Source organism: Poecilia mexicana, unplaced genomic scaffold (assembly GCF_051168715.1).
Source record: "Poecilia mexicana isolate PSO_F unplaced genomic scaffold, ASM5116871v1 scaffold_18, whole genome shotgun sequence".
Classification (NCBI taxonomy): domain Eukaryota; kingdom Metazoa; phylum Chordata; class Actinopteri; order Cyprinodontiformes; family Poeciliidae; genus Poecilia; species Poecilia mexicana.
Window position 1 is genome coordinate 19,273,211 of NW_028263387.1, and position 19,057 is coordinate 19,292,267.

Below are 19,057 nucleotides of genomic sequence, written 5' to 3' on the forward strand. Positions count from 1 at the left end.
CGTTATGCATGTAAGTCTGTTGTTTTTAGTGACATGTTTACCGTTACACCTTCACAACATGCAATGCATTCCATTAATCTGAAGGCATCCAAAAGGCTGCTAAATCCCCTTTCATGCTTCTGTTGAGTTTACCGTTTTGAGATAAGAGGAAATTGAGATAGTTACTTGACAGGCAGGCTGTAGTTGGCATCAATAAGTAAAAACAAGTCTAAGCTACCTACAGACCTAACTAAGCTAAAGTAAGGGTGCCCATGTGGCATTTTCCTCTCTAATCTTACAGATTCCAACCCTTTTCTGAATTAAATAAAGTCCACAATTTTTCTTGCTTTGGTTTTCTTTCGGTTTTCTGGAGGAACGTCTTCTTTATGTTGGCAGATTATAAACCAAACAACTTAAAATAAAACGTTGACCGTTTGCAAAATATTTCTGAACGGGGCTGCTACTTACATGAAACGTCCTAGTCAAAGTAAGAGAGCAATGGTTTTTTTGAACAAGCACAATAACGGAATTGTAAGAAACCTTCTCTTTATGTTATCATTCAAAATGTTTATATGTGTAGGAGGGTGACGCTTCAAGCTGATCGATAAAAGGTGACATTTATGGCAAGATTTTTGTTAAAAACAAGCATCAGGGGTCACTAAAAATAACCTTTGTTATACCTAACCATGCACTTTGATAAACTGATGAACTAATTAATGTTGATGCTGAAATGTGTGACCAGGTGACGGCGAGTGCGAGTGTTTTTTTTTTTTTGACGTGGCTTTCAGAGCAGCCGTCCGAGCACCACGCCCTCTCTGCTCCTGGCTTCTCCTCTGAGGATCTCCAGGAAGCCCAGTTTGGTTAAGAACTCCAGCCTCTGCTGATCTGTGGGCTGCACCTCACAGAAGACACCCTGAGAACCTGGACACACACACCCCCCCCACACACACACACACAAGAAACGTCCATCAGTCTTTTTCTCGGCACTTAAAATTAACTGCCTTTTAGACAGCCTCCCCACAAAAAAACACCCACAATGAAACATTCTTCTGAATATGTTTGTCAAACAAAACTGGATGCAATCTGTAACACACACTGGAGACACATTCACATCCTACAAAGCCGTTTCGTGTTCTGTAACGCTGCAATAGAAAATGTAAATGTATTCTTTCTAGAATTTTAAGTGGTGCGCGACACAAAACAGTGGAAAAGAACACACGCATGTTAATATTGCACGAAACATATGAAAAGTGAGGCGTTTATCTGTAGTCGTCAAATGAGGCGGCGCAGCAATTTTGACATCTGGATGTGTAAAGCTGGTGGAAACGTATGCCAAAGGAAATGCATCTGTATTTGTTGGTGGCTCTACAAAGCATCTTGACTTGGGTGGATTGAATACAAGTTCACACCACAGTTCACAATTATGCTACTCTTTGCTTTGCTCAATTCATTAAATCCATTAAAGCCCGTATTTGTCGATAAGTTCGACTTTCATGAACGCTTTTGCAACGCGCTGTTACTTAAAGCTTTAAAAGAAGTGAGTGCATCTAAAGAGGTTTGCATTTCCGCGTTTTACCAAACATCGGAGAGGAACTGGATGTGACTGTCGTCTTACCGTTGGCCTTGAGCGCAGCGAGCAGGGCGGTGAGCAGGGTCCGGCTGACGCTGACGTCCACCAGCTCGGGCAGCGCGTCCAGCCGCAGCTGAGAGGGGAAGTGGTAGAGGAGCGAGTCCGGGTACTCGCCCTGGTCCTCCTCCATCAGTTTCACCAAGTCCTGTGCAGAGGACAGCAGACACACTACAGATTATATTTTATTCTAGATGATGGAAACATGAAGCACAGTCAAAATCTCTGTGGAAGAGGATGAGGACCCACTGAAAGAAGTTTGACTTTCTTGTCATAGTTCTGAGATTAAAATCAAATTTCAAAGAAAGTCAGGATTGTGTGAGAAAAAAGAAAAAATGATTTATTTTTTTTCCAGTGGTTGTAATCCTCTTCAGTAAACACCTTACAGAAGTTAGCATGTGGAAGAACAACTTTTGTCTCTTGTAGTTGAATTTCATTTGATCATTGACTTTCTGCTTTACAAATCTACGAAACGCTTCATTTTGAAATTCATCCAGTGTAGGACTTTTCTGTTTCTGTTCACACAGAACCTAAACACGGGGAAGTGAAAACAGTTTTGAAGGAGTTACCGCTAACTTACACTGGAATGCAACAAAACAGGTTATAAGAGCCTTTCCAACTCCTTCCGCCACCTCGCAATAAATCATTAGGCAGAGAGAAAACTTGTCCCGTCTTCAAACATAAGTAAGCTTTAAAAATGGCAGTCGTCCAAAAGTTTGACTGTTGGCACGCACCATGACTCATTAAGCAGAAAAAAAAAAAAAAAATCAGTCACAGATTGTCTCGGTCTGACTGTGTCTGTTGCTCACCAGAGTCGTGGATTGATTCGTTGCCAGAGATTGTTTGTTCTCTGCTGTTGTAACTTTGTGTTACGCAACAACTTTTAACAAATATACCTAAGTAGAAAGTGCTTTACCGTAACGGCAGATGAATGTTCTGCTCTGCTCAGCAGCATGGCCAGCTTATGCTTCAACATGCTAACATGAGGCGTCTCAAATGCCAAAAAATTAATGTGTTTTTGTGCATCTTCATAGTGAGTAATTAATCTTTGGCAGGATGGACCCAGATGGTGCAACAGCAGGTACCAATAACTAAACATTCGTGTGCATGATGCTGCGTGTTACGCGTCCTGTTTGCTAAAATGAAACAAACAAGTAGCTCCTCTGCCCAGTTTTGAACATATTCACCTGTGTGTTTGAGTGTGTGCTGCTCCCTTTGGGTGGGTATTTATCCCTCATGGCAGGAATCCAGCTGGCCTGGCACCGCTTCGCGAAGGAGCGGACGTCTAGGATGCCCAGCACGCAGCCACAAATGCCGAGCTCATCTTCCAGGATGAAGCTGTACTCGGGGCTCAGCGCCAGACATGGGCCAAGACATCTAGGAGGAGAGAAGAGGTATTATTTATAAAAAATGCATTAATTGTCTTTATGCTGCACACCAGTTCAGTTCAAGGCATTTAAGAGGCTTTAAATGTGGCATGGTTGTTGGTCCAAAAAAAAAAAAAAGGAAAAGTTTTGTAGATGAAAATGATTTGTTGTTGTCAAGAGGGCAGAGGGGGATGGGCAAAAAGACAACTGCAGCGCATATACATCACCGCTAGTTACAACCGAGATGTGCAGAATACAATCTGAATGCACAACACAGCGAATCTGTGTACCTAAAGCATCTGGCAAATGTAAACAAGTAAAGAAAGCAAACTAAAAAAAAAAAAGGGGGGGGAAATCTTAAATTTTAAGATTCATAACAGGCTGACAAACCTGTCTCCAATGACATCTGGATGAGCCACGGTGGACTCCTGTCCGCCCTGAGTCCTCAGGTGAAGCTGGCGGACCATCCGGTACAGCTCCACCTACGAGCACACGTCGCTCAAAATATAATCACAATGCTTCCCTTTGCAACCTGGTTAATACGTCAAAGAGCACTGAAAGAGCTGCTCCTGGGTATGCAAGTCTAGTATGCAGATGCTTTTCTTTGCGTATTTCCAACAAAGCAGAACCTTGTAGAAGGTTGCGAATAATTTTGGGCAAAACATTTTTACCCGCCTTTCCTATTAGCGGTGGTCAGAGCCTCTGATGGCACAGGTTATATGGGGGCCTCGCTCCTATCAGACTGCCTTAGGGCAGCTGTGTCTGCTGTGTGGTGGCTCACCACCATCTGTGTACGAATGGGTGAATGACTGATAAAGCCTTGATGAAGCACATCTAAAAGTTAAAGTGTCTATGATGTTTAAGAAACAGACAGAAGGCTACTTGCAGAAAACCAAAACTAACCACATTGATTGCAAATCTAGTTTATAGATTAAAATGTAAACTCTATAAATAACAATCCATTGATCAGAAATTTGACACAAAACTGAGATCGGGGGTCTTTAACTCCAGACATCAAGAGCCAGTGTCCTGCAAATTTTAGATGCATCTCTGCTGCAACACACCTGAGTTCAAAAAACAAAAAAAAACAAGCAGGTGTTCTGGACCAGAGACACATCTAAAAGTTGCAGAACTGAAGTTAAGTTTTGAAAACATATTTATTACATTAACTGAGTTTTACTTTCTCAGTAGCGGAAACAACAACTCATCTCCTACCTTGTCTTTGCTGTGATAGGGCCTGATGTTGTAGAGACGAGAGGTAGGAAAGAGAGGAGGGGGATGAGAGAAAAGTTCACCGCTGCTGCCTATCGGGAGGAGCATCTGTTCACACAACGACAAACACGCACAACGGTTGGAAGCATTTAGGACTGAACTTGAATCCTGAATGACTAAGAAGTAAGAGGTAGAATAAGACAGTAGACAAAAAAAAATAATAATAATCAATGAAGCTACCTGCACCTCCCCAGACACCCCCCCTTTGAACACCCATGGCTCTGAGTCCACTCCCTGCAGCTCTGCTCCTGTGGATTTCCCACACCCTGGAAAACACAAGAGAAAAACGTTCCTCATTCACCAGAACAGGCCAGGAGCTCTGAAATTACACAAAGGTTTATCTGTAAGGGCTGCAGTCATTGGAAAACGTAAGTAAACATTATGATTTTACAGCTTGTTTTCACATCAGTGAGTGTCATATTGTGAATTACTTTATTATTTTACGCTACTTGGTTTGGAATTGAATTTACTGTCTTATCCTTTCCTGTCCTAAGTGCTTCACATTTCTTCAGCAGTTGCTTCTCAAAGGTTCGTCGCTAACATCTTCACACCTCGGCATATTGAAAAACCACCCAAATGGGAACATTATGCATATTTCTTGAACTTTCAAAGCAAACGTGACGCATTGGTTCTTAGTGAGCCATGATCTGCACGTATCCGTCAGCATCTTTCTGGAAGAACGACAGCCGACTGTTTAACTTGCACCAGCTGCACAGTTAGAGAGGGAGAGAGAGAGAAACATTTCTGCCTGCTCACAGTGGAAGCAGTTCCTCCAGGAGGCGAGGTTTGAGCCGTCATTCAGCACTCGCCCGTCTGAGGGAAACAAAGAGAAAATGTGTCACTCAAGTATGACGGCAAAATGTGTGGAGCGAAAGAATGCCGTCGGCGTACGGCAGGTGTTTCAGCTGGTAAAATGCAAGCTGCACAAACGAGCACCACAGGCACAGTAATCTGGTAACAGCTCGATGACATTTCACAGCGTTTTAAATAATTACTGTAAACATTCACATAGAGGGACAAGGATGAGCCGGACGTCTTTGAGGGGAATTTAAAATACAGTTATTAAAAAAAAAAAATTGTTAAATGCATAATTAATACAGAGTAAACATGGCACAAAATCTATAAAATGAAAATCTTTCAGTTTGTTTACTTTAATTGTGCATTTATGTGTTGATTTAGCAGATCAGTCCTACATGTCGGTGAGAGCAGCTCCACCTATACTGCAAAAATATGAATTACTTCAATAACATAATAGATGAGAAACTTTCATTTTTCAATCAGAAACAACTTACTAACAAATATGTGTAATTTATTTCTTTAAGTTGAATAAACTCATAATGATCAATGGTGTTATAGAATATTATAAATCATATTTTTATTGAATAGAGGTAAATTTGGTGTAAGAATAATTTAAAAAAACATCAAGGATTGTAGTTTGAGGCTTAACGATTGAATGATGGTTAATAACTACACACCACGTCTGCTGCTCTATTTTATTAGTTTTATGTAAGATAGAATATTCTATTCTATTCTCTCCTGTTCTGACCTTGTATCCGTGTCCACCCAGGTGTTCTTACCCAGCCAGCATATGAAGGCTTTTGCCACCAGAGCTGTGTTCCTCAGGTCCCACACATAAGGGTAAAGGTCATAGAGCACGGACCTGTTAGCCCCGCCCACTACGCTGCAGTGGAGCTGGGCTATGTCTTCGCACAGAGACAGGAACCTGGAGGCCCGCCCACGCCACTCATCAACCTGAGGACAGAAACAAGCCATCAGATATTTAACCATGATCATGTAGGAAATCATTTTCGACGAAAGAAAGAAAGAAAGGAAGACCTTCTGAGGCTGCGTCTTCTTGCTGTTCGCACTGACCAGGTGGCAGTTTGACTTTAGCCAGGTCAGGTCCTGCAGCAGCTTCTGCGCCGAAGGGCCGTGCTCATGGGGGAGATAATGGAGACCGACGAGCAGCCGCACCTGGGCCTCGCTCAGCAGGCCCTTCCCGCCGCAGAGCCCGCGACCCGGCGCCCGCTGCGCCCGGCCCCCGCCCGCAGGCGCACCCGACCTCGATCCCGGAAGTTGCTGACTTGATTGGTGTGACCTCTTTTTGTCCCCTTCTCGCCCCTCCCTCTCCGCTTTGCCCATAGGAGGGGATGAGGGTGGAGAGCTGGAGTTGAGTGGGAAGACGGGGAGTTTGGCCACAGCGTGCGTGGCTCTGAAGGTGGAGGGACAGTCGGAGCTGTCAGAAGCTTTGGTACGCGATGAGGAGACGGAGGCCCGGTGGTCTGCTCTTGTGCTCTGCCGACCTGAAATATTGGTTCAAGCTACAGTGTGAGAACTTTCAGAGTTCAGATTTGGTAAAATGTGACTTATTTGGTATCAGACTTATTACAGTGGTGCTTTGGTTTGTATAATCTTTACCTGCTTGCAGAGGCTGATTAAGTTCTTCCATCCAGTCATGAAGTGCAGCAGTTAAAGCTCTCTCTGGACAGTATTCACACTCCTCGTCTGAAATACATAACGTGACTTTTATGAAATGAACTGAAAATTAGGGCAAAAAGTCATCATTTCTATTTCTGTTACTGAAACCAGATGAGTTTTTGAAATGGGTTTAAGAGGTACTTTAATCAAACTGTGATAATCAGTTTTCTGCTGTTTCCAGTAATAATTCGGAATCAGATGAAAGTAATGTAGCTCATGGCGTTCCACAAGGACCACATATTGGTCCCCTGTTATTGTGTATTTTAAACTCTTAATGGAAGCTTTCATTAAGCTGTCTACTCTTACATTAACACGTCACTAGAGTATTTTTTTTTTAAATCTCTACATAAATGTTTTATTCTTATGTTTATAATCTTAGTGTCATATTTTAACACATTGAGTTACAAATGTATGCTATTTACTGAATGAACAAAGTTACCTTGAGCTTGCTTTAACATTGATTAACATAATCACCTTCATTTATGGAGCACATTGTGCCTGGAAACTCTGAAACTTCCAGCCACAGATTATCAGCAAACCTTCACTCTAGAATTTCCTTTTCATTCAGTATTACGACTCCAGGTGTTTATAATTTTTTTTATCCCTTTTAAAGGAATTGATTGCACCAGAATCCACCTCATTTTCTCCACACAAAGGGACCTGACTCTCTCCTGGTTTTCTCTCATTATCACCCTGCACCGCCTCCACACAGCCCACAGAGAGCAGAACTTCACACGCTTCAGTGCTTCTCAGCTGCCTTGGTTTTTTACGACTCCTCCTGTTCCCTCACTTCCTTCCTGGCTTTTTTTTTTTATTGTCAATTTAAATTGCGTAATAAAACTTTACAGTTGCAATAGGATTCTGAATAATAAATTGCGCTAAACAGACTTACAACCATCTCATATCTCTTATATTCGTTTTAACATTTCATGCAGTCATGCAAGAGGATAAAAACTCAAATATAGATGGAGAGAGAGAGAGAGAGAGAGAGAGCACTACGAAGTCATTGTTTAAAAAAAAGACTCGGCTTGCGTGGTCACACTGAAACATGAAACCGCCATTATAAAATGTATCCATTCTGCAATTTGGTTTCATAAATAATCATTTCTGGTTTCTCAGGATGCAGAATGCATGTGGATAAACGGCAAAAATCTTTTGCAGTTGCACCTAAACTCATGTCCATGTGGACGGGGCTTTATTTGTGCCTGTTGGTCAAAGTGACCCAAGGAATATTAGAATATTAGATGATTAGACATTTCCACAAGAAGTAAAAGCAGTGATTGTTTTATCAATGCAATCTGGCAGAGCTAATGTTGACTTATAAACAAAATGAAATCTACCCTCACCTTTCACGTAATCTTTTTCAGCTCTGAACCAGCTTCCCAGAGTATGCAGCGGGATGTAATTGGCTTCGAATTCGCAGTTGGGATTGAGCAGCAGACCCCTCAGGTGGTTTTTTAGCTGAGGGTCGCGACCCTTGAAAGGCCCCAGGAAGAGACGTCGGGTATCATAGTCGTTGGCGTGCAGGTTGTCCCAGATCAGCGGGGGCCTCTGGAGGACACACTCCAACTCAGCAAGGCAGTCTAAGGACAGTTTCCTGGAGATCACTTTGCTGCCTGTGGGACACAGAGATGGATGAAAACATCTGAGGAATAAAACTGGTCACATTCGATTCACTTCTTTCTCTAAATCAATGTTAGGAGAGTCCATTTTAAATTTTGGATTTTTAGGTAAACAGATAAAAAACATCTGCACACAAAAAAAAAAACTCAGCCGGTTTACTTACAGACGCAACAGAAGTCAGTGATGTTGGTACAGAAGTTTATCTATTTACCAAATGTTCAGTCAACAATTAACTCAGTTTGCTGGGTTACGTGCAAAACTACCAGGTGTTGAATTAAAATGGTAATATAGGAAATTTATGCTTTATAATATTGTTAATGTAAGTGCATTGCATCAGTAGCTTTAGTAAATTTAGGGGGAAAGCTTATTTACTTAAAACATCTAGCATCTTAGCTGCAAAGTACCTGGTGCAAGTTGTGCTTTTAGTGCTCAACACTCACACTTTGTCTAAAATATCAGTCAAGTCGACTGAGATATGTGACATTTTATTCACACATAAAATGTGCATAAAAATAAAATCATCTGTAATAAATGTACTCAAACCCTCATTCTGAATACTGTGACAGAGTATTTGCATAGCATGAAGCAGTTTGTTGCAGGTACTCCATAAAAAGTATGCCGATTCTTCAGTCAAAGAAGAATTTGACTTCTTTGACTGAAGAAGAATTTTGTTACTCGGATCCAATTGTGGAAATATTTAATTTAAACAAAAACATAATTTATTTGACCATATATAGGCTAAGGGGATTTTTCATCACCACCCTGGAGGAGAATGACTTACTTTAGTAATTTCTGTTGCTATGCACACATCTTTGAAAGGCTCATTAATAAATGTTATATCTCCTATTATTTGCTGACACACAGCTTTGTGGCTCTTTCCAGAACACTAATTTCCTTAAACTGTCTGAACTACTTGAGGGACTAAAATAAAATACAAGCTGGTTAAAAATATCTCTCTTCAACTGATCTCTGACTAGACAAAGTGCCTCATCTTTCCTCCGGAGCGGACGGTTTCATCTGATTGGGCAATAAATTGGACATCTGGACTCCGCTGTAACCCAATATGCTGAGTCAAACCCATAACCAACGCAGGGTGGCATCAGTCCATAACTGACTCTGGACTGGGTCAGAAAAATAACCTAAATTAGGTTATTCTTTGTGTAAACATAAAGTGCTTGTTTTAGGAGACTGAAATGCCAAAAATGTTTTTTTTTTTTTAATAAATCTGTTGTGGGAGAAAGCCGTTTCCTCAAGGGAAGCAGGAGATAATTGCTTGTTCGCAAAACAGCAACTTTGCATATTTTCTTCAGCAGCTCTGATGCATATTTTATGCAGACGGGTCAGCTGGGTGTCTTTTAGCGGAAAATCCTCCGGGAAGCTTTTCTCTTCCACAACAACTCACTAGAACTGTATTTCACAGCCTCCGCTAATTTCCAAGTGTTTAAAATCAAGAGAGTTTACAGATTGTGATGAACGATATCACGGTAAACAATGCTAGATCTGTTTAACGGTCAGAAATGAAACTCCTTAATCCTTGAAGCTGCATGACATAACTTCCTCGTGCCTTTGGCAACGACTGAACAATCCAAACAAACGTCACTTAGAAGACACACGCCTGGATACGTAGCAGTTTTGTCAGCAAGATGCCTGTAGGCTCAGTAAACAAAGCAAGTCAGATGTTTTCTTGAGCATAAATAATAGCAATGACACAATAACAATGTGATATGTCAGGAATCTTTTTTAGCTCCTGGTGCTGAAACCCAGAGAGGAACACCAAAACTGGAGAAGTGATCTAGGAGCGAGTGGGCGATGGATCCTGCACTCCTATTGTACTTCCATGTGCACCTAAATGGTTCCATGGTGTGTGGAGGAGGCTGAGTGGGTTTGTGCAAAATCTAATTTGCATGCATGCGTGCCGAGATGTGCTTTTATTAGCACATCTATTAGGCAAGATGCATTTCGAACAAAGAACACGTCAGGTGTATTTCTAAATTCTAGAAGGAAGACAGATTATGCAACTTTTAAGAGCGTTTTCATTGATTTTTATCTTACCTGTCCATATCACTGTTATGTTTGGTAGTAGGTCCTCTCCGACTGTTTGCAGGTAGGGAGATTTTGACACACTTGGAGAGCAGAGAGAACCGCAATACTCTAAGCATAAAAGAAAGAGGAAATAATGTTTCATTCAACAAAACCTGCATGGCAGAGTTTTATGCAGACTTCAGTCTTACCTGTCGGGCAGAAAAGGAAGACAGGCGGCTCCCCCAAGAAGCGGTAAATCTCGTTAGTGACTGTGACCTGAGCGTGGGCAAATGAAGTGAAGGCCTCGCTGTCGGCCTGGCACATGGAGTGATCGATGTCGTCAAAGAGGATGGCGAACGCCTGGCACCCCAGGTCTGACACCTGGCAGAGAGAAACAAAGGAGGATCAGGAAGCGGGACGCAACACACGCAGGTGTGTTCCTGATATATTTTAGAGAGAGTAACGTGCCTGTTTCAGCTTCCGTTTGAGCAGCGTCAAGTCGCAGGAAGAAGAGAAGACGATGTCCTGACCAGGGGAGAGAGCGTAAACAAACCTCAGACCCCGGGACTGAGCTTCCACTATAAGAGTACGCAACTGAGCTGTGAGAGGAAGAGGAACAAGTCATAGGTATGAATGATGGTTGGGGTGAGAACTGTATGCTAAATTGGTAGAGAAGGAACTACGTGTGATTAGTCTTAAAGGTAATAAAATGTGAAGAAGTTATCCCATCGTGGAAGTGAATGTACAAACCTTCCTCTTCGGGGGAATAGACTTCCCTCCACAGCAGTCTGTGCTTCAGATCGTCTTTGGGGCCGTACAGGTAGGTGTTCAACCCCCACAGCTGCATCCTGAGGGAGATGGAGAAAGGTGTAAAAATGTTGCACAAGGAAAGACAAAAGAGAGGTCATCTAAATCATTTCGAGAGGTTGACAAACATCAGTCATTTACAGATGCACCAGTGAGAATTTTATGTCTGGTTATTCCCTGAAATGAACAGACTAGTCAAAGAAATTAGCTTCCTTTTAAATATGTGCTTACATCAGGTCCTTGGAAAGCAAAGGCTCCTCAGACACAGACACCTCCACCTCCATGATTCACAGTTGGAATGAAGTTACTTTCCTCCATTGCTTTAGTAGGTTCACACCAAAACTCGCCTCCTGTTCAGTGATCTTAACGATCCAGTTTTAGACCGTTATGTGAAAAACACGTGAGCTTGCTTTAAATCTAGCAAATTGTACTTTGTTTTTACGTTTTTCTCACAGAGCAAAGGTTTCCTTTTTGCACACCTTCGACAAAAGTTAAACTTGTGCAGACTTTTTCTGCTTGTACAAGCATGAAAGGTCATGTCTGCAGTACCAAGAGACTGCTGTAGGTGCTGCAGTGACATTTTGGGCTTTCGGAGATTTATTCTAGCATCTCCTGGCCTCCTCTTGACTGAGGCATGTTTGTAGATTATCCTCCTGATAGTGGAGCAGATTGTTTAAAATTCTGTTTAGATAAGCCCTTTGGGAGACTCATAATTGATTTTTCATCCACATTATTTACTGTGCTGTCTACTTTGAAATTGAAAATCCACATTTTCAGATGCATAAAAATGAGCTTCTTCAGAAGTCAAAGGTACAAGTTTTGTTTTTTTCTCATGACTGTTTATAGTGGAATCAAAACTAACTTCTTCCCTCTCTAGCAGTACCCACATCAAAAAATGTTGTAGTCAAAATGACCTGGCAGCATTGGTGTACTAACTGATAATGGAAATTATGTTTCTTTTTTGCGATTCTGACCAACCTGTCAGAGATGATGAAACTAAAAATCATGTGATTCCTATTTCAAGCCGATTTTGCTGCATCTTTGCTTTGACTTGCAGACCCTAAAACCAATTTGCTACAACATTTATCACTTAGTGACAACCTTTACTTAGCTTTTTCAAAACATGTTTTATGCACATCCATCTTCTCCAAGCTTTGCTTCTCTTTGTCAGACATAACTCGATGTTTCGCACCGAGAGGGAGGACAGTAGGAGCAGAAAAAGACAGAGCTGAAAAAATCGTAATAAAAGCAGATTAACTGTCTCTACAGAGCGATCCCAAGGCTGCGTCATTTATAGGACACAAGCTCCTGAATTATAAATAGAGAATAGTACTAGAAATAAAACTGAATCTGCATCAGTGCCCATTCATACTCTTCGACATGTTTGTGTTCCTCCTGCTCATTTATGGAAGGGAAGTGATCTCATCTTTCACTTCCTGGACAGATGGCACGTACAGTAAGTCGCCTCCACAGAGTGCCAGCCTACATACCAACATGCAACGAGACGAACACACGTATTGGGTATGAATCTGCAGCACCACTCTGCCAAAGCTAGAAACCACAAAGCGACTGTTTCTGCACCCCACATGAGAACCCCAAATGAAACGTCTCTATTAATAAATCTGGAACACGCACACTCAGCTGTTGGCGCAGCATCTTCACAACAAAGTGACTGTTTAGCAAAGTTGTGCAAACTTGAGACACATTTTAAATGTAAAATCCGCAAGGCAGAATTCTTCAGACTTAATCCCAGCTGCCTGCTGTGAGCTATAAGGACAAACTTCAAACAGAACCAAACAACGGACTAATTATTTTTGCTTAGGGAAGCAGAGGTACACTCTCCAGGCTATTATTAGATACCAAGCTACAAAACTGTGTCCAAGCTTTCAGCAAGGATTTAAGATTTAATCTTAAAGGTAGGATCAGTGAGGCGCGACGAATTAATTGGTTCCCTTCAAACTACACACAACACACGAGGGTAATGAGAGAGCATGAAAATCCCTCGTCTTTCATTAGCGCATGAATTTACAGCATGCTTGAGGCACGTCTCTCCTCATCGTTTACGTATGAGGTTGTTTCTCCTTACATGAATAGATCGCCGATGCTTTAACACGTAGGGAGCTGAGTCATGCACAGCTTCGTTCTCGTTGTAAGGAAACTGCTAATGAAAGAAATGTTTTGCAACTCAACAGGGAACGCAGTTACTTTCCTTGGCAGTGACTCAAATTAAATTGGAGGGCTAAACCTGTCTTGTTCCCCATTGTGTGTCGGACGAGGGATGTAGCAGAAAATAGCAGCCATTGAGAGCTGGAGTTCGACCCTTGAGGTTTGGAGCAAAATGTATTATTAGCATGGCCCAGTCAAAGTCCAGACTGAAATTCAAACATGGTTTAAATACATGCTGTCACGCAGACGGTTGAAACGCAGCAGTTTGAAATGTCTAGAGAAAATAGTCAACAGGACACAAGCAGACTGAGGAATGTTCTTACCACTGGAAGAGAACTTTCCTCTGATCCATAGACCAGGGTCGACCGTAGAAACCTAAAGGAAAAACAAACACATAATGAGCACAGACGCACAAAACCACTGCTGTGCTTAACTGCTCATTGGTAACATTAGAAATTAGTTATGTTAGCCCATATTTTGTATTGAAAACCAACTCATTTTGCTGAGTGACCCAACCATGTTGTGTTAACTTAGCCCAGGCCTGCATTGCTCCATATTTGACTAAGTACTGGGTGACCACGATAACTAAAACTGGCTCAGATCGGGTTGTTTGGAATCCACCACTTCTAAACTGTTTCATCTTCATATTCCACAGCGTTGTTATCCACAATGAACTGATTCTGCCATTGACATGAACTGAAGATCACTCAGCAACGAGGACTTTATCTAAGATAGACATAAAAAAAAAGCCCAATTACAATTTGGAAATGCAAACGAGGACAAAAGTCTTAACTTTTGGATCTATGGTGACCAGAAAGTAAAACTAAAGTGTCTGGCCGTACTGTCCAAGATTAGGCAGAAGCTTACACATCAAAACATCCAAACTTTTGCTGCCATCATAGACTTTAGGGAAATTTTGAAGCGAGCTGAATATACAAATGCCCTTAAGAACAACAGCACAAACTCCTGATCTCAATATCAAGAAAAATATGTGGGCAGAGTTAAACGGGTTCATGCAATCTAGGCGGCCTACAAATTTAATTCACAAGTTCTCTCAGAGGGAATGGGCCAGAATTTTAGCGAAGCTTGAAAATTAATATTAATATTAAAGATAAATCTTATTACATGCATTTTTTTTTGTTTTAAAATGTTACAAAGATTAAAGAGGATCTTCTGCTGAAATAAAAACTATTACCTCTAACACATTTCTAGCACATTCTTCCTTCATGACGCTGTATGTGAATTAAAATAGAGGATTCACACAAATTAGTTTTTATGCTGGAAAATCACTAGAATGAAAATTTTCATCACAGTCCACAGGTGAGATCTCCTAAATTTCCCAAATAAACAAAGAACAGCTCAGTTTCATTAATGCTCATTACTGGCTGCTGCAGCTACAATGCAAAACGTAAAGTAAGGCAAAGCAATCTGAGACCTTCCAGCGCCTGCTTGGCCGTATCCCCACTGCATTTGGTTTGGGCCTAATTTATCTGCAGGCACACACTCCATCACATTTTCTATTAATAGAAATGGGAGCATCCCCAGTGCCCCTACCAGTCTTGTATGTTATTGAATAAGTCTGCAGCGTGTGTATGAGTGCAAGTACAGTAAGTGGGTCAGAGTGACAAGTGAATAAAATGCAGTCCAGACCACTTCCTTCTGCAAGCCATTGGGGAGTTTCTTCTTTATTGCTTTGGTGTGCATGTGTGCGATGTTTGACGTTTCTAGATGCAAGTGGAGTCTTCCCTTCAAAGCCAGACTAATGACCTCATGAGGAACCTTCTGAACGGTTTGAGGAGAACTGGGTTAGAGGAAGTAAAGAATCTAACAAACAATTAGCTGCTGGACTGCACTGGAACGAAGAAGATTTAAGATGGTGTCTGTTGTGAATGCTGAACTGGAATGGATTAAATGATACAGTATGCAGCTGGAATGATAGACACTTAAAAATAAAAGAAAAACTGCCATAGATGTATTATTTAACAAACAGAACGCCAACAAGGGTAAGAGAGCGATCTAGTTATTTACTGATGACTTTATTTGGTTTCCTGCATATCACATCAAAATTGAGATTATACATTTTTTACTACTGGTGCAGAACAATAACTGCAATTTAAATGAGCTGTTGTGCAAAGTTGGATTACTATTTTTGGTTACTCTATCATTGTTTCTCTTGTCTAATGTTTTGGGTTTTGCTTCCAATATTGACCAGCATGTCAAAAATAAACCTTCTTGAGAAATAATTCATTTTGAAAAACCTTTTTAAGTGTTTGGTATAAACATAATCCTGATGAGCTATAAAAAAAAAGTGAGAGCATTTCCCATCTCTAGAAATTTGATGTTAGACACGAATGTAATGACACAAAACGTTAAAGACATGAAAAGAGTAAAATACAACACTTTATGTAATTAGCACACTAGAATGATTTTTATGCTTTTTATGCTAGGTTGACGTAATTTGATCACCAACTAAGTCATAATTTCACAGAATTTTTTGGACATGCAACTTTCAAACACAATGCACCTGTGTGCCAGTGGGACATTGTTGTTAAATGTGGCAGAAATGTCCCAATAATTTTACTAAAGCTCATGCAACACAGTGCAAACACTTTGTCTACCCTAATGAAGTCTCCCTCACCTTAAGACACCAGATGCCTAAAATTTTGATTCATCTTGCTACTAATTTCCTGACCAGTTACTCTAGCCATTGTGTCTTGTTTTTATTTTATCTAAAATGATTTTGTCTTATCTGTCCAGACGTAGTTGAACGCTGTGAATTCCCCTACTGTCTCTCATGTTGCTTACATCTTACATGCCTGGATTATTCAACTATTTTGGTTCGTGTCTAAAAATGGAGGAAGTATGCAACATCATAATTAACCAGGATTTACTTTTTAAATTACTTTGTATGCTGCTGTATTGCGGTAATCTGTGGCACGATAAACAATAATAATTGTAATTCTACATTACTTTTTTCAACATTATTATCATAATTCTCCTCTTCATCAAAAATGTACTCAACAGATTTAAGATGATCTGTTGAGTCGTGTGTCCTCTTCACCTTCTTTGTCATCATCCTCATCATCATCGTGATAATTAACTGCCCACCATAACAGCAGCCTTCCTCCTCCTTTCCACCCCCCCCCACACACCATCTCTGTCATCATCTGCTATTGTCGTGTCATTCAAACTTCATTTCATTCTCTTATCACCAGCCTCTTCATTTCCAGCTCCATCACGTCATTTGTGTTCCTTCCATCATTTTTGTTTCATTCATCAGCACATCTGTCTTTATTTCCAGCAGCTACAGTGGCATAGTTCAAAGAGATCTGATGCTGTCCGCTGCCTGCCTTTTTGATCTCCACTTCACTTGGCTGATGCCCACACCATCATTTGCCACAGACCTTTTCATCCAACCTCATTCTTCCTTCATAAATATATTTATCAACACTCCCACGCCCATTTTACAGTAGCTGCAAACGATCGTTTTTTCTTCCAGGTCACACTATTCTCTGTTCAAAATCAATACGCTGAGCATAGGAATAATATAAAAAATATCACATGATTTATAGGAGGTCATCGATGAAGTCGGCCGCTCTCACCTTCCACCACCCCACAAAGGAACTGCGTCTCCCCCTCCATCCTGTCCGTTGTCTCCCTCCGCTTCCTGTCGGCCTCTTAACGAGCGAGGGAAGATGTTTTCCCCGTCGATCAGCTCAGAGTCCGGGAATATTCTTCATGCTTACCATCGATATGCTTCCTCTTCTTCCTGTCCCTCTCTTTCCTCTCATCCCTCCTCCTCCCTCCTCCTCCTCACTATACCGCCGGATGCTCCCGCGCTGCGTTCAGGTGCTCACGGGAAGCGGCAGCTTTAAAGCACCGGAGAGGTTTCTGGCAATGGGCAATTACGCGTTTCTCTATAAGCACCCCCAAAATAACATCGAGTAAAATTTAGCAACGGCCAACCGTTTTTGGCCGTTGGAATGTTGATATTTCATCTTGTTGTGAAAGGATGAAATAAGAAATAAAAGTCAATCTCCTGTTGACCTTGATTTAGGAAGTCACCTGGGTAAAAAAAGAACCCCAGCCAGCACACCTAGGTCTTGTAGGGAATGAAATGTACCAGATAAGTTTTTCCTTCCTTCAACATTTTATGTTCAAATATTCTGATTGTTATGATTATTGTCTGTTCTGTATTGTCTCAATTTATGTATTCTATTTGAGTAAAACAATGTGCAAATATAACAATATAATCAACAAATACTAGCAATTACTTTTCTTGTAGAAGCACGTTTAGATTCAGTTTTCTACAAATTATGTTTAATAAAGTTTCTACCTGTGTGCTTCCTCTCCCAGCTGCATCCTGTTAGTAAATCTCACTCCTCAGTTTTCAGGCCTCTCTGTCTCTGCCACTCTTCGCTAACTTCTTTCCTGGCATGACCTGTTTTCCCAGAATGTTCTGCTGCCATTTAGTCTTTTTTATACTCCTAGACCTGACTACCTGTGTGAGACTTGTAAGTTTTCTTATTAATATAAAACCTCACCATACTAATTCCATGTTCCTGTATGTATTTTGCCCCTGCATCAACAAACATAGCATGTTTTACATGCATCTCCCACATCTGGTTACAGAAAATGCACGGATCCAGCACAAAAGTTACTGTAAGACTATGCAGCCAGATGAAATTGTGTACTTCTCACTCCAAACATTAATATTCAGGTTTTCCCTACTGAACATGAAGACATTACTTTGTAAGACCTGACTGTTTTTGCACTTATAAATTTTCTTAAGTATTAACTGAAAGCTCAAGGACAAAGCAGGAAGAAAACACAGAATCTGATTGAACTACGTTTTTAATAAATTTCCATTTTTATTATAAATACTCTGGAATCATCTGATGCATATTACATTTGTAGATCAGACACTATCATCAGGATCCTTATAAACTAGCAAGTAAAAACAAAATCTTCTGACTTTGTTGTCTACATAGTTTATGTACCTCTGAAATATGAGATTTTCTTCAGTTTGTGAGTCACTGGCTTTTGACAGTTTTCCTGGCAGACCAGATTCTTTCATCAACTTCATTGTCCAACTGCTTTCAACAGGGCTTCTCATAATACTTCATGGTTAAATGCAGAGCAACTTTTCTCTGCTTAAAAACCAGAGAACTCTCACATCTTCATGCAAAATAAATATGTGTGATTAAACATTCTAAATGGAGTAGTTTGGTGTAGTGTTCAGACTTATTTAATTTGACCACAGTTTAATTACAGATACATTTAAGGTAAATGGTCATTAAATGTCTTGTACTGATTAAGAGAGTTTCCACCACAAGAGTGAGTTATGTTTTTCTACCCTGGTGGCACTGACATGATTTAGCAAGAATCTGCTCATTTAATCCCGTTAAGGTTTTGTGACTTAATTTGGAAGAAAACAATCCTCTACAATTCAGTCCACAAGAATGTATGTCTTCAGTTCCCACTTCGCCCTTTAGTTTATTAAGCATTGTGTTACAACTTTGGTTTTCATTCATGTTTTGAGCCTTTCTTTTTTGTTCTTTCCTCTGTGTGTTTCCCTTTTCATTTATTATATATTTTGCACTTAGATTTATACTCTTGTCATGTTTTTTTCTGTTGCTGCTCATGTTAGTTTTAGGATTTCTCCTTTGTTTAATCCTGTTTTCAACTTATGTTGCAGCTGTTTTCCATTTACTCA

The 19,057-nt window shown here is 40.7% G+C and overlaps 1 protein-coding gene across 1 annotated transcript; it reads right to left on the reverse strand.

Annotated features, from left to right (window-relative positions):
* Positions 1-290: 290 nt before the first annotated feature.
* LOC106907807 (protein O-GlcNAcase) lies at positions 291-17,810 on the reverse strand. Its single transcript, XM_088016042.1, has 17 exons — positions 17,783-17,810; positions 16,944-17,018; positions 13,665-13,716; positions 11,119-11,216; positions 10,837-10,967; positions 10,578-10,749; positions 10,399-10,497; positions 8,070-8,339; positions 6,664-6,750; positions 5,823-6,548; positions 5,002-5,058; positions 4,426-4,511; positions 4,189-4,293; positions 3,364-3,455; positions 2,794-2,983; positions 1,595-1,754; positions 291-900 (listed from the first exon to the last, which is right to left on the reverse strand). The coding sequence occupies exons 1-17, from the start codon at positions 17,808-17,810 to the stop codon at positions 764-766; spliced, it is 2,565 nt and encodes an 854-aa protein (XP_087872168.1). The 3' UTR covers positions 291-763.
* Between the last annotated feature and the right edge of the window lie 1,247 nt (positions 17,811-19,057).

Excerpts from the sequence above, each read along its gene's own strand:
- LOC106907807 (XM_088016042.1), bottom strand. The coding sequence starts at position 17,810 with ATGGCAGCAGAACATTCTGGGAAAACAG. Across the intron at positions 6,751-8,069 it reads TGAAAAAGATTACGTGAAAG|ACGAGGAGTGTGAATACTGT; the intron begins GTGAGGGTAGAT and ends TATGTATTTCAG. Across the intron at positions 4,294-4,425 it reads GGGTGTCTGGGGAGGTGCAG|ATGCTCCTCCCGATAGGCAG; the intron begins GTAGCTTCATTG and ends TTGTGTGAACAG.